The sequence below is a fragment of the Lithobates pipiens genome, unplaced genomic scaffold (assembly GCF_037356315.1).
Source record: "Lithobates pipiens isolate NorthernLeopardFrog02 unplaced genomic scaffold, aLitPip1_a1.2 Scaffold_120, whole genome shotgun sequence".
Taxonomy (NCBI): Eukaryota; Metazoa; Chordata; class Amphibia; order Anura; family Ranidae; genus Lithobates; species Lithobates pipiens.
Window position 1 is genome coordinate 189,853 of NW_027507708.1, and position 15,209 is coordinate 205,061.

At 46.0% G+C, this 15,209-nt stretch overlaps 1 protein-coding gene across 10 annotated transcripts in view; it reads right to left on the reverse strand.

The window, feature by feature from the left end:
* Positions 1 to 15,209, reverse strand: part of EML1 (EMAP like 1) — a 157,118-nt gene that overhangs the window by 15,507 nt on the left and 126,402 nt on the right. For all 10 annotated transcript variants that reach the window (XM_077474694.1, XM_077474690.1, XM_077474696.1 and 7 more), the window contains 4 exons: positions 14,543 to 14,638; positions 13,208 to 13,342; positions 3,909 to 4,008; positions 987 to 1,138 (listed from right to left, as the gene is read on the reverse strand). In XM_077474694.1, coding sequence (XP_077330820.1) covers positions 987 to 1,138; positions 3,909 to 4,008; positions 13,208 to 13,342; positions 14,543 to 14,638 — 483 coding nt within the window. The remainder of the gene's footprint in view (positions 1 to 986; positions 1,139 to 3,908; positions 4,009 to 13,207; positions 13,343 to 14,542; positions 14,639 to 15,209) is intronic.

A 15,209-nucleotide genomic window follows, 5' to 3' on the forward strand; every position in this document is an offset into this window, starting at 1 on the left:
CAGGAGGGGCTTCTTAAAGATAAAATAACAGAGTCGGAATTCTTACTAGTTGGTAGGTGATCAAATACTTATCTCATCCAATAAAATTTGAATGGTTTAAAAATCATACAATGTGATTGGTTTAGATTCCGTCTCTTACAGTTGGAGAACCTGTGATAAAAATGACAGATATCTACATGCTTTGTAAGGAGGAAAACCTGCAAAATCCTCCCTGTATCAAACACTTGTTCTCCCCACTGTGTATATATTGGGGGTGCAACGGATCGTCGCCGATCCGTGATCCGAACGGGTCACGCCGCTCAGATCGGTACAAGCCGCGATCCGCGGTCTCAGCCTTAGGAAAGGCCGCAGCTTCGGCCTAGCTCAGAAGCGGCGGCCATCTTTCTACACCCAGGCCGTTTACAATGTGATCGCTCCGTCAAATGACGGAGCAATCACTTGTAAACAAACCGGCGTCATGTGATGATGCCGGTTCCTCTCTCCCCTCTCTGGAATGATCTGTACAGTGGAGGGAAGAGATCAGATGGAAGCAGCTCTGTTCTGTGACAGCCATCCCGCCATACTCTGCAGTACCCTGCCAATACCCAGCAATACCCAGCCATAACCTGCCAATACCCAGCAATACCCAGCCATAACCTGCCAATACCCAGCCATAACCTGCCAATACCCAGCCATGCTCAGCCGTACCCAGCCAATATTACAGTGGGGATTATATGGCGGTGGAATTTTCACAGGTTTTTGCAAATTCAATTATTATTTTCTGATCTGAAAAATGATCCGTGACTCTGAAACGAGGAACGATCCGTGAGTTTTTTGATCTGTTGCACCCCTATTGTATATATAAATATATATACACATACACACTAGACTGACTATATATCTCCAATACTTGTTCTCCCCATTGTACCAGTTAAACTGAAGACGGTGATGAAAATGGCACACTTTTTGCTGTGTATGATATATGTATGTATGCTACGATCTCTCACCTCCACCATGCTGAGTCTCTGATAATTTCCATCCCAGGATAGAAGTTTGCGATCTTTTCCTCCAGAAACCAGCGTTCCGTCTCTCTGCATGCACAGCGCGAATATCCCGCCCTCGTGGGCTCCCTGCACAGCGTGGCTGATCCTATTCATCCCTATAGAAATACAAGACCTCATCACCACATTGAAATGCTCTCCCCCCACTGCGCACCCTACAATGTCTTCCCCACCACTCACATACCGATCCCAGCGCACACTAGAATGTCTTCCCCCACCATTCACATACCGATCCCAGCGCACCCTAGAATGTCTTCCCCGCCACTCACCTACCAATCCCAGCGCACACTAGAATGTCTTCCCCCACCACATACCAATCCCAGCGCACCCTAGAATGTCTTTCCCCACCACTCACGTACCGATCCCAGCGCACCCTAGAATGTCTTCCCCCGCCATTCACATACCGATCCCAGCGCACCCTAGAATGTCTTCCCCGCCATTCACATACCGATCCCAGCGCACCCTAGAATGTCTTCCCCGCCACTCGCATACAGCGCACCTTAGAATGCCTTCCCCCACCACTCACCTACCAATCCCAGCGCACACTAGAATGTCTTCCCCCACCACATACCAATCCCAGCGCACCCTAGAATGTCTTTCCCCACCACTCACGTACCGATCCCAGCGCACCCTAGAATGTCTTCCCCCACCATTCACATACCGATCCCAGCGCACCCTAGAATGTCTTCCCCGCCACTCACATACAGCTCACCCTAGAATGTCTTCCCCCACCACTCACATACCGATCCCAGCGCACACTAGAATGTCTTCCCCCACCAATCATATACCGATCCCAGCGCACACTAGAATGTCTTCCCCCACCACTCACATACCGATCCCAGCGCACACTAGAATGTCTTCCCCCACCACTCACATATGATTTCACATCAGTGCAGCTTATCTCCCATTACCCACTTTGTCCTCTACCTCTTCTGTGCACGTTTATATATCATAAACGGTAAATTAAACCGTCATTCACCATCACCACAATTAACGTGTAATTAAATATCCTCCACCATGCTGAAAAATATTTAAAATTAAACCGCTGGAATGGATCTATCTGGCCGGGTTCACACTGGTATGAGAAATGCTCAGACATTGGGCGCTCATGTCACATGACGTGTGTAAATCAAGGATTCCCTATGGGAGCCGTCTTAAGCGGTCCGACTTTGAAAATGCTCCCTGCACTACTTTGATCTGACTTCAACCCTTTGAATATCACAGAAGTCAGATCGCGATCTTAACTGATCTGACTCTGGCATGCGACTTGTACTCCGATGATCTTGAAGGGGAACCCCACACCAAAATTTAAAAAAAAAAAAAAAAAAAAAAAAAAAAAACACAAAAAAAATGGCAAGACCATACCAGACCCTTCGGCCTGGCATTCATTTTAAGGGTTCCTCCCCCCAAAGTCCATACCAGACCCCTATCCGAGCACGCAGCCCAGAAGGTCAAGAAAAGGGGGTGGGGACGAGCGAGCACCCCCCCCAACCGTACCAGGTTGCATGTCCGCAACATAGGGGGTGGGTGCTTTGGGACAGGGGAGCCTCGCGCCCCCCACCCTAAAGCACCTTGTCCCCATGTTGATGAGGACAAGGGCCTCTTGCCGACAACCTTGGCCGTCACGGTCTGCAGGCGGGGGGCTTAGCTGAATCTGGAAGCCCCTTTAATAAGGGGGCCCCCAGATCCCGGCCCCCACCCTATGTAAAGGAGTATGGGGTACATCGTATCCCTACCCATTCACCAAAAGAAAAGTGTTAAAAATAAAATCGCAGTACACAGGTTTTTAAAGTAATTTATTAAGACAGCTCCGGGATTTCTTCCAACTTCTTCTCCCTTCTCTGTTGACGTCTTCTGCCTCTGCCGGTTCTTCTCCCTCTGTCGGGTCTTCTCCGCTGTCTTCTCCCTCTGTTTTTCCGATTTTGACTCAGCGCACCCCCCCTCTTTAATGCCGGGTACGCGGTGTGCCACTACTTATATTGGCATGGGGAAGGGGTCACAGGTGACGTCATGCGGAGGCCCTGGCCCCTTATGTCACTGCCCCATCATGCCCTGGGCAGAGACGTCACCCGTGACTCCTTTCCCATGCCAATATAAGTAGTGGCACACCGCGTACCTGGCATTAAAGAGGGAGGGAGTGCTGAGTCAACATCGGAAGAAGAACAGAGGGAGAAGACAGTGGAGGAGACCCGGCCAAAGAGTGAGAAGACAGCAGAGAAGACCCGGCAAAGGGAGAAGACAGAGGGAGAAGAACCGGAGAGGGAAGAAGAAAATCGGAAGAGACGCCGGAGCGGTCTTAATAAGTTACTTTAAAAACCTGTGTACTGCGTTTTATTTTTGACACTTTTTTTTGATGAGGGTCTAGTATGGATTTTGAGGGGGGGCCCATGCCGTTTTTTTTTTGGTGTGGGGGGTTTCCCTTAAAATCAATGCCAGTCCGAAGGGCTTGGCATGGTCCTGGAGGGGGAACCCATGCAGATTTGATTTTTTTCCCATTTGCCATGGAGTTCCCCCTAAACATTCATACCAGACACAAAGTGCCTGCATTGTGGGGATCAAAGTCGTATCCCCGTTTATTGAAGTCGGACTTCAAGTCGCAGGGCAAAGTCAGATCCTCATTCATACGACTGTCCCGCTGTACCAGTGTGAACCCGGCTTCATGAAAACAGCACAGGGAACCAGAATATAAAACAATTGGCAGCAATCAGCATTCGCTTTAACAGTCAGTTATTACAGGTTTTGACACATCTAGAAAAGATCCGTATTCCAGCTTTTATAGCATTTTTAATTGTAGTTTTTTTTAACCTTTTCAAGATTCTACAGCACACAACAATAATAATAATAATAATAATAATAAAAAGTTTTGACCTTTTCCCCAAACCAGAAGGTTCCCGCTCGAGTCTCCTGTGATGGTGTCCCCATTCTCAGAGAAGGTGACGCACAACACAAACTTTGGTTTTTCTTGTTTCTGTGGAATGATAAAAAACGCTTCAGACATCATCCTTATACAAAGTGCATAAAAAAAAAAAAAAAAGAGGACAGTTCAGGCCACAGGCTGGATATTCACAGGTTATAGACTTGTACTTTCATCTGATTGGACATGTCCCCCCTGGGCGTACCCCTACAACTCTACCCACTACTTTAGTGCTATAGCCAACAGCACCGATCGATCAGGAAAAACCTGACATGGTGGTTGTACAAAAGTTTGGAAGACCGACTGCCCATACATAAATCAAAATTTGTCCGGTCCCTGCTGAAACAGCTGAATTTTGATCAATGTATGGATGGCTTTAAAGTGCTGGAGATGTCGTATTAGAGTGTAAGCTCTTAAGAATTGTCTCATCAACCTGGCAATCATGGATTTTGAGGAAGGATGTCCTTTGTGGGGCTACGATGACAAAAGAGAATCCGACTGTCTTAGAGAGTCCCGTGCCTTTTAGATAAATGCTGCTATGTCTGACAATGCCCAGACAACGAAGAACAATCTCATAAGGGGGTTCAAAGCAGGACAGGGGAGGAAGGGCCAGGACAGGGGAGGAAGGGCCAGGACAGGGGAGGAAGGGCCAGGTAGAGGGAAGGACCGGGTAGAGTGAAGGACCGGGTAGAGTGAAGGACCGGGTAGAGTGAAGGACTGGGTCTTCATTAAGGAGGAAGTTGGATACCACCTTGGGAGGACGATAGACTACTTTGTTGGAATGGCTCCTCATTACTACTAAGACCACTTTGCAGAAAAGATCATCTAAAGAGTTCCCAGATGGGTTCAAAAGGCAGTTTCTACAGAGAACTATATCAGGATCCCAAGGAAGCACAGCGTGCTGCAAGAGTGGCCTGATCTGAGAAACAAATTAAATTAAGGTTTTATAAGGGAAAATCAAGCTAGAGATTTTGTAACGTGATAGACAAGGCCAGAACCTGCCCCTTAGGGGTGCTTAAAGTGTTAACCTCATCATGCAGGTCTATGCCAGTCCCTCTATTAGAGCCTGGCGTAGCACACTGTACATGTCCTTTTATAAAAGCAAGCCTTGTAAATGCCTGTGTTGAGCAGTCTTCAGGCCGGTCACATGACTTGCGGCCACTGTACAGCTCCGATGGATGGCTTCTGCAGGAGGGGCCGTGATCTTCCTCTGACATCAGCCAGTGAGATCACATGGCCGCTCAGCCCCTCCTGCAGTAGCCATGGAAAATGTTAAAGAGTAATGTGAGCGGCCTGAAGATCGCGCTACACAGGTATTTATAACATTTGTTTTTATAAAAGAATAACACAGTGTGCCATGTCTACCTATAATACAGAGCTGGCAGTAATATTTTTTTATTTTACAAATAGTGGTGGGGGTGGGGGTGGTGGGCGGAGACCCGAGACACACAACAAAGTTGCTGACAGGCAGAGAGGAGGGGTGAGGGGGAGAGAGGAGAGCTGCGTATGATGGAGGGATGCAAACTGACCACGGTGGTCAGGGTTCAGCAGTCCTGATTATTGTGGTCAGTACAGTGAGGGGGGTACAGGAAGTGGCAGGATCAGCCAGGTTTTTTACAGTTTAGAGAGGGGCAGATTACACAGAACAAGCACTGTGCTGTTTAATCTGCTTTAAGGCACCAGTATCTGTATTTTTTATTTTTTGGTTAACAAACATAATAAGGCCAAATGCTGGTCAAGTCTTGATTGTTGGAAGGAAAGAATGCAAGGCACAGAGAATTCTCTGGGATTGAATTGCCCGTGTTCACACCAGGCAAAGAAAGATTTCCAGGTATGATAACACATTTCTCTGAAAGTCACTTATTAATCTGGAGTTCCCCATTTCTGACATAGGTGATTGAACCGGTCAGGATGAACAGCTCATCAGTCCCCTTGGTCCAGGTGGTGACAGCTGAGGGAAGTCAATTGTCTACTCCTGGAATGAGCAGCAGAGAAGGCAGCACAGGGTTTCTCCTCCCATGCATAGATCAGACTTACTTTCATTAGGCTGCATGACTTCAGGTACTCCCTTGGTGGTTAATAAAGGGCCACATCTGTGATGTTGTCTGATTGAACCCTGAAGAAGAGGGGCCCAGTGATTCAGAGTTGGCTTTATTGCTTTGAGCTCCAGGATGTTGATAGGGAGCGTAGCTTCCCTGTGTGTTCATATTCCCTAAACTGTGCAGGATTGGAACACTCCTCCCCAACCTGAGAGGCTGGCATGTCTCATTATCACCCTCAATTTAGTGTTAGAAATGACTTCTCCATTGTCAAGGCTGGATTGGAAATTCATCAAGCTATTGAGTTCCTTGCTTGGCTAGAGGCAAACAGAGAATGAGAAAAGAGAGCAAGCTCGTTTCAGGCCAAGAAAATATTGCACTGGAAAGGCCTTAAAAGGAATTAAGAAAGGGGTAGGTCCTCGAATGAGGCTACCATAAGGCCCAGAACTCTTCTAAAGAATCACTGAGGGATGTCTCTTGGATCTCAAGGCTGGAGCCTGAAATCCTAGAGAGGTTTTATTTTCTGGAAGAAAAACCTTGGCCTGGGCTGTGTCCAGAATGAGGCCCATGTGTTATTTGGAGAAGTGAAGGCTGGAAGGTAGACTTTTGAAAGTTGATTACCCAACTGAAGGTCTGAAGCATCTGAGTAGTCCATAGAATACTTATAGACAGATCAAGGGGAGAGAAGTTCGTCTTGTTACCCCATTGCCAGAATGCCCTCCGTTCATACGAGGGCAAAAAGTAGTAGATGTCCCTTTACTCTGGGTGCAGGGGCACGGCAGGATGGTAGAGCGACAAGGTGAAAGTGTAGAACGTTCTGGTGAGGTGAGTAGATAATATATAGATAAGTGTCTGTCTACTAATGCAAAGTATCCCCTTGTCTCAGAGAGTTAATAACTGACCTTGCAGATTCAATATTTCAAAAGTGAAAAGTACTTGTTTTGGGATTTTAGGTCCAGGATAGCACAAATATCCCCGTTTGAGATTTGACACTAAACAGATTTGAATAGAACCATTTGAACCTGTCCTCCGGAGGACCAGAACAGTCACCTCCTGGCACAAAAGATGGTTCAAGACCGTCTGCAGATCTGACTGTTCGAGAAGATTTCTGTTGGTTTCAAAGAAGAAAATGATGAAGTGATCGTGTTTTGAACTCTATTTTGTATGCCTTTGAAGCCACCGACTGAACCCACAAATCTGGGACATCTTAGACCCACAGAAAGGCAAACGGTTACAATACGTCCCTCCAACTCTTAGAAGTAAGGGTACCCCTTCATCGTGAAGAGGCTGTTGGGGTGGACTTGGTAGGTTTTGTGTTCCAAGTCTTGCACAGAAAGGAATGGACTGGGTTTTGGCTTTGAAGATGAAGCCAGAGGAGAGCGATGGGCACTCTTCTTTCTCAGGAGGTAGAAGCCCTCGGAAATTGGGTTTAGGAACCTTCCCTATGTGGAAGAAGTATGTCTCTTCCTGTGACATCTTTGATGAATTGGTCGTGGGCCTCACCAAACAGATGTCCTCCTTCAAAGGGCATGTGAGGCTATGTTGGTAAACACCTTTTGGCTTTTTACCATAACATTCTGTGAAAATGGATAGAAATAAGAGCTATTTTCTGGAGAAGTGGGATTACTTGTTCTATCTATGCCATCAACAAGCGTAAGGCAGAGGGCAGTGTTGGTAAGTGCTCTGGCAAGGTTCAATCCTGGAACATGGGATCCTGCTGGTTGTTGCCCTTAGTTCAATTGGCTTCATTCTGGCAAACAGAAATTGCAGCAATCTCTGGTTGCAGAGCTGGGCCTGTAAAGTTAAAGAGAACTTTTACAAGCGCCTCTAATATTTTGGCAGCAGAATCCCTAAACAAAGGAGCATCTTATATAGGCACAATAAGATGAACAGTCTACTACCAGAACAGACTACCTTTTAGTGGATTCTTCCAAGGCATACCCTCAAACTTGGGACTCTGATCTTCTGAGCTTGTTTTTTTGGAGCAGAGCATACACTTTACCTACACTTTAACCACTTGAAGGAGAAGTTCAGCCTGAGCGTTTTTAGTCCGGGCTTCTCCTCTGGGTCACAGGAGTGCAATTAGTTTGGTACTCCTGTGAACCGTTTTCAGCGGAGAGCAGTTTTAAGTCCGCTCTCCGCTGATGTCGCCAAGTTCATTCGAGGCATCGCATCATCCCGACTTCCGAAGTTTGGATCCACCAGCTGCCTTGATTGATGGCAGTCTCAGCATGCCGATCCCCACCCCTCCACAGCTCACTGCTCCAATGAGTAGAGAAGCAGAGAGGAGAGACGCTGACTTACAGTCTGCAGCTCTCCTCTCAGTGATCTATGAGAACCAAACCATCGGCAATGTTTAGTGGCTCGGTTCTCAGTGCATAGATACGATATAAAGAGTAAACCGCGCTATTCAAAAAAAATTAAAAAATATAAATAAATAGATTCCCTACAAGCAGCAACCCTAATCGTAATACTCCGATATTAGACTAAATAGGTGAAAACAGTGAGCTGCACTTAAACTCTAATCAAACAAAATGTATCTAATCACAAAAATTCATCAGTAATCACAAGGAAAAAATAGTGACAAAAAGGGATACAAACAATTAACTTAAAAAATTAAAGAAAATGAATTATATCAGTGAGTAATATCTTTTAAACATATAAGTGACAAAAAAATGTAATCAGTGCCCATAATATAGTTAGCATAAATTGCATACCCCTTATATATAAATCACATAAATTGTCAGTATTAAAGAAAATAAACCGACACACCCCCCAAATTAGTTGTAATAAATGAACAAAAAAACCCAACAAAAAAAATTATTTTGTTAAAGAAAAAAAATCAGAAAGAGTCCCAGAAATAATATCCAAAGGATAGTGTTGATTCTTCCAAAGTGAAAATATGGAATTAGCACCCACAATGTTCTGTGTTAAAGAGAATCCAAGCAATCACCTCCACCAGTGAGAAGGGGGGCCGCTTACCAGAATTATAGATCTCAGTGTCAATGAGATCAACAGGGCAAAAGCACAGGAGTTCTGGATGAACTGTCACATGAGCCACACAGCCTTTATCCTTGATGCAAAGCCTCCAGACGAGGAACGAGGATATCGTGGATCATATAAAAAATCTGAAAGGCACTCGCATAGCGTAAAACCTCTTATTTTAATGGAAATTAAAAAATAAACAATATTGCACTCACATGTACACAGAAGAATACGATCGTATAATACAGAAAAACGAGCCGGCCGGGTCTCGTATGCCGCCCACACTTCCTAGTTGGGGCGTAGAACGCGGTGACGTCAGAACGCCTACCTCCCTATGCGCGTTTCGTGACGAACGGACCCGTGAACACGTCCGTTCGTGACGAAACGCATGTGAGTGCAATATTGTTTATTTTTTAATTTCCATTAAAATAAGAGGTTTTACGCTATGCGAGTGCCTTTCTGATTTTTTTCTTTAACAAAATAATTTTTTTTGTTGGGTTTTTTTGTTCATTTATTACAACTAATTTGGGGGTGTGTCAGTTTATTTTCTTTAATACTGACAATTTATGTGATTTATATATAAGGGGTATGCAATTTATGCTAACTATATTATGGGCACTGATTAAATTTTTTTTGTCACTTATATGTTTAAAAGATATTACTCACTGATATAATTCATTTTCTTTAATTTTTTAAGTTAACTGTTTGTATCCCTTTTTGTCACTATTTTTCCTCAGTGCATAGATGGCAGGGGACAGCTGCAGCATCAGTCTGATGCTCCATCCACATAGGTAAGTATGAATAAAAAAATAAACTCATACTTCTCTTTTAAGGACTGTTCCACGTATATTTACTGAGGCAGGGTGGCTCTTAAAGTGTTACTAAACCCAGTAATATGAAAATAGTTCACCCCCCCCCAGCTTATAAATCTTCTTTTTACATTAAGATAACTGTCACTATATACCTTTTTGGCGGCTGATCTGTGTACCACAGTCACAGTGCTGAGAGTTCAGGAGGGAGGAGATTTTCACTTCAGCCTGTATACACGCCCACATGTATGATGATGTCAACATCATGTGACCTGACTAGCTCAGAGAACAAGTAAATGTTCTCTCCAGAAAAAAAAAAAAAAAAAAAAGACACAACTGAGCATGTGCTACCCTGCCTGTGTTAGCTGGCCTTCCCCAGATAGACAGTGCAGGAGGAGGAGGATCTGTGCATACAGAATCAAACAGCCTTTTTACACAATGCAGAGGATTAACCCTTAAGTTCCACATTGAGTATAACAAGCATGTTGTGCTGCATATACAGACTGATTTTACTGTTGTGGGTTTAGTAACACTTTAAGCCCAAAATCACTAGCCTGCACGTGATTCCATTTGTTGGCTCTGGGATGCGCGTGCGCCGACAGAGCCGCACTCCCTCTGCGATTGGACACAGCAGAAGCTAATCAGCGGATCTGGCAGCCGCAATGGCCGCCGGACACGCTAATTGTTCAGAGAGGCAGAACGGTGGTCTGCCTATGAAAACAAGGCAGACCGCAGTTCTGTCACAGAGTAAGAGATAGATCTTGTGTTCCTGCTAATCAGCAACAGTGGTCACTCTTCCTTTAGTCAGCCCATCCCCCACACAGTTAGAAAGCATTCCCTAAGACCACACTTAACCCTTTAATTGCCCCTGATGTTAACTCCTTCCCTACCAGTGTCATTTATACAGTTAGAGTGCATTTATTTTTTATTTTTTTTTAGCACTGACTGCATTAGGGCTCATTTACACTCGCTTCGGCATCAACACACATTAAGGGCTAGTTTACACTGGCTTCAAAACAAGGCTTTGGACATGCTTTGTTAAAGCTCTCTGAATGCCGTCACTAAATAAAATGGTTAGCTTACAGTCCTGTTTACACCTTGCTTCAAAAATGATCCCCCATGTTGCTTTAGTGATGCTTCAACATGCCTTCAAAGCCTCCATAGAAGTCTATGGCGAAGCCCCACGAAGCCTCACCAGAGGCTCATTGAAGCCACACCAAAACACCAAAGGCTCATCGAAGCCACACCAAAGGCTCATCGAAGCCACACCAAAGGCTCATCGAAGCCACACCAAAGGCTCATCGAAGCCCCACCAAAGGCTCATCGAAGCCCCACCAAAGGCTCATCGAAGCCCCACCAAAGGCTCATCGAAGCCCCAAAGGCTCATCGAAGCCACACCAAAGGCTCATTGAAGCCACACCAAAGGACCAAGCAAACACAAGATGTAAACAGGACTGTAAGCCAATCATTGTATTTAGTGACAGGAGCTTTGATTGGCATTCAGAGAGCTGTAACAAAGCCTGTCCAAAGCCTTATTGAAGCAAAGTGTGAACTACCCCTCAGTAACAGTGGTCCTCAAAAAAATGTCACTTAGGCTCAGATTTGTCTACTGCAATGTCGCAGTCCCGCTAAAAATTGCTGATCGGCGCCATTACTAATAAAAACAATAAAAAATATATAATAATTAGTCCATAAATATATCCCATAGTTTGTAGATGCGATAACTTTTGTGCAAACCAATCAATATACATGCTTTTTAGGATTTTGTTCACCAAAAATATGTAGCAGAATGCATATATTGGGATAAATTGATGAAAAATTTTTTCTTTAAAAAGAAATAAATGTATTGGATGTTTTATAGCAGAAAATAATAAAAAAAATATTTTTTTTTTTCAAAATTGTCGGTCTTTTTTTGTTTATAACGTAAAAAAATTAAAAACTACACGTACGTCACACAACTGCGCAATTGTCAGTTAAAGCAACGCAGTGGCGTATTGCCAAAAATGGGGGTAAAACTTTCCGGTGTTGAAGTGGTTAAAGGGCTTGACATACTCCTACCACAGTCTGTATAGCCAGTCCTCCCAAAGAGAAAGATGCCCTAAAGAGGGCCTCTAACCTTCATTTGTCAAGTAGGGAATATCCGGGTCAACATGCGAGGAAGCCCGTTATTTGCTGAATTCCTCCTCCATGGTGAAGAAAATGGTTCGGAAGGGAAAACCCTTTTCTGGGTGAGCCCAACTAGCATACATCCCTTCTCCCAATGGAAAGGATTTAGGATTATTGGCAGCAGAGATTCAGAAGGAATCTGACTCTTTTGGGAGCCAATGAACTTTGCAGGGGCTCCTCCGTACCCCATCGTCCCTTCCCCCCATCTCTCTGCTTGCGTTAGGTATGGGGCGGTGTCAGTAGTTTACTTTTATGTATTTATTTTTTTGCAATAACATTTTTTTTTCACTGTTTTTTGGGGGGAGGAGTTGGGGCAGTGTTGGTAGGGCATGGGGGAGTGGTGTCAGTAGTTGCATTGTATTGCATTTTTTTTATCAGCCCTGTTGGGGGGCTTTGGTGAGATATCAGCGTCTGAACAGACCCCTGACATCTCTCCTTTGAGACAGAGAAAGAGACTGAGGACACAGATTCCCCAATCCTTTTACCTGCAGCCTCAGCATTGAAGATCAATAAACAGGAGACAGCGGCTGCTCCCCATTCATAAACTGAAGCAGAATAAACCATTTCCTCTGCTCACTTATCACAGGACACACGAGTGATCGGTAGCGATTCAGAAAGGGAAAGTGCTGGTAAATCAGATTTCTTGGCCACTTGCTCCACTCTCCCGGCTGCGGGGGACAAGGGGGAGGACAGTGGGCAGAAGGAGCACATGGGGGGGGAGACAACGGATGTGTGCAGTGAGGGTCACACTGAACACATGGATGATACTGCCACGGTCTCCAATGCTTCAGAGGCACTCACTATCCACAGCTACAATACCAGAATTGGGGGGGTTGGAGTGCACCCTGCAAGCCCTTCAGGGACATAACTCCCTCCAAGGGGGATCACTGCCAGGACCTGTAGGGACCTCTATTAGTGAGGTCACTGGATACACCGTACCCCAGAGATTCCAGCACCAAGTGCCGGTCATTACAGGCTTTCCCTGCTCTTGCATGCAGGGTCCGGGTACAGGACCTCCTGGCTGTAATGACCAATCCGGGTCTAGAACACCTCTGCCCACCAGGGGGGATAAGGACCAGGCCAGGAGCTATGGGAAAAGCTCTTCAGAGAGAATCCTCCATCAACTAAGGAACAGCTGTGGCCACTTGCTGATTGGCTGTTCGATTGTTCCACAATGAGACACTTTTCAGGTTACATAGAAAAGTTTTCTCCTAAAAGAAAAGTAACTTTTCAGAAAACGATGAGCGATCGTACTTCAAACAATCCTTGCTTCTTAATCAGAGAGTTTCCTTCCAGCGTCCAGAAGTAAAGGTGAGATTTTCCGCAGGTCACGATAATGTTTGTGTCAGTCGGATGGAAGTCTGCTACAAAAACCGCTTCATTGGAACACTGCAAAGGACAAGAGGAAAGCGCTGAAATAAAACGCAACCAAAAACTGGATTTTCCTAAATAAACTCCTATAGAGAAATAAAACCATCACAAAGAACAGGAATACATCGGTTACCCAACGACATCCAATGTAAGGGGAGATTTCCCACCCCATGTAAGGGGGAGATTTCCCACCGACATCCAATGTAAGGGGGAGATTTCCCACCGACATCCAATGTAAGGGGGAGATTTCCCGCCGACATCCAATGTAAGGGGGAGATTTCCTTCCGACATCCAACGTAAGGGGCAGATTTCCCGCCGACATCCAACGTAAGGGGCAGATTTCCCGCCGACATCCAACGTAAGGGGCAGATTTCCCGCCGACATCCAACGTAAGGGGCAGATTTCCCGCCGACATCCAACGCAAGGGGCAGATTTCCCGCCGACATCCAACGCAAGGGGCAGATTTCCCGCCGACATCCAACGTAAGGGGGAGATTTCCCGCCGACATCCAACGTAAGGGGGAGATTTCCCGCCGACATCCAACGCAAGGGGCAGATTTCCCGCCGACATCCAACGCAAGGGGCAGATTTCCCGCCGACATCCAACGTAAGGGGGAGATTTCCCGCCGACATCCAACGTAAGGGGGAGATTTCCCGCCGACATCCAACGTAAGGGGGAGATTTCCCGCCGACATCCAACGCAAGGGGCAGATTTCCCGCCGACATCCAACGCAAGGGGCAGATTTCCCGCCGACATCCAACGTAAGGGGGAGATTTCCCGCCGACATCCAACGTAAGGGGGAGATTTCCCGCCGACATCCAACGTAAGGGGGAGATTTCCCGCCGACATCCAACGTAAGGGGGAGATTTCCCGCCGACATCCAACGTAAGGGGGAGATTTCCCGCCGACATCCAACGTAAGGGGGAGATTTCCCGCCGACATCCAACGTAAGGGGGAGATTTCCCGCCGACATCCAACGTAAGGGGGAGATTTCCCGCCGACAGCAAACTCAAGGGGGAGATTTCCCGCCGACAGCAAACTCAAGGGGGAGATTTCCCGCCGACAGCAAACTCAAGGGGGAGATTTCCCGCCGACATCCAATGTAAGGCTTCTTTAATGCTAATTATAATATATCTATGATGTCATAGTGCACAGGCCTCAGATTCTACACTTGGAGCATCTTGAGGTTTGCTTTCACAGATAAAGAGAAGCTGTTACCTTCACATCGGCTAGCTTCTCCTCCTTCTGCCAGTCCCACATGGACAGCACGTGGTCATTGGAGTCATCCACCGCACACAGGCTTCCTCCACCATTCTAAACAAAGAAGAATATTATCTGAAGTCCCGGCCACAAAAGAAGGAGAGCATTAGATACCCGGTGCAGGTCATCAGTGAGGGTGTCATATTGCAGCTTGCCTGTCCTTAGATATGGTGGCTGTATTTGTTTTCCCTTTTTTAGGCTATTATCATCTGGTGATCCTGCCAGTAACACACTTGCAATCGTAGGGTGACAACACTCACCATATTGTATCTATGGAGGAGCAGCATTATCACCATAGTGCAGGAAGTGTGGTAGGACTATGGAACACCTCCCTCGCTGCATAATGTGAAGGGGATGTTCTGTAGTTCTAAGGGATGACCTGGGCAGAGCTGATAACACTTCACTCGCTCACTAAATTACTGGCAGAATCAACAGATTTTTGGGGTTTTCTTTCCATCATGTCACACAAATCTACAAATGGTCTTCTGTACGGACAGAAAGCGATAGGAACTCCGCACACAATCTCCTTCCTGGATTCCAGCAGGAGCCGCTTCTGTTCAGAGGAAGTCCTGTGCCTAGTAGGAAACATGTCAGGACAGAACCGGCCCCTGAGGGCCCCTATAAT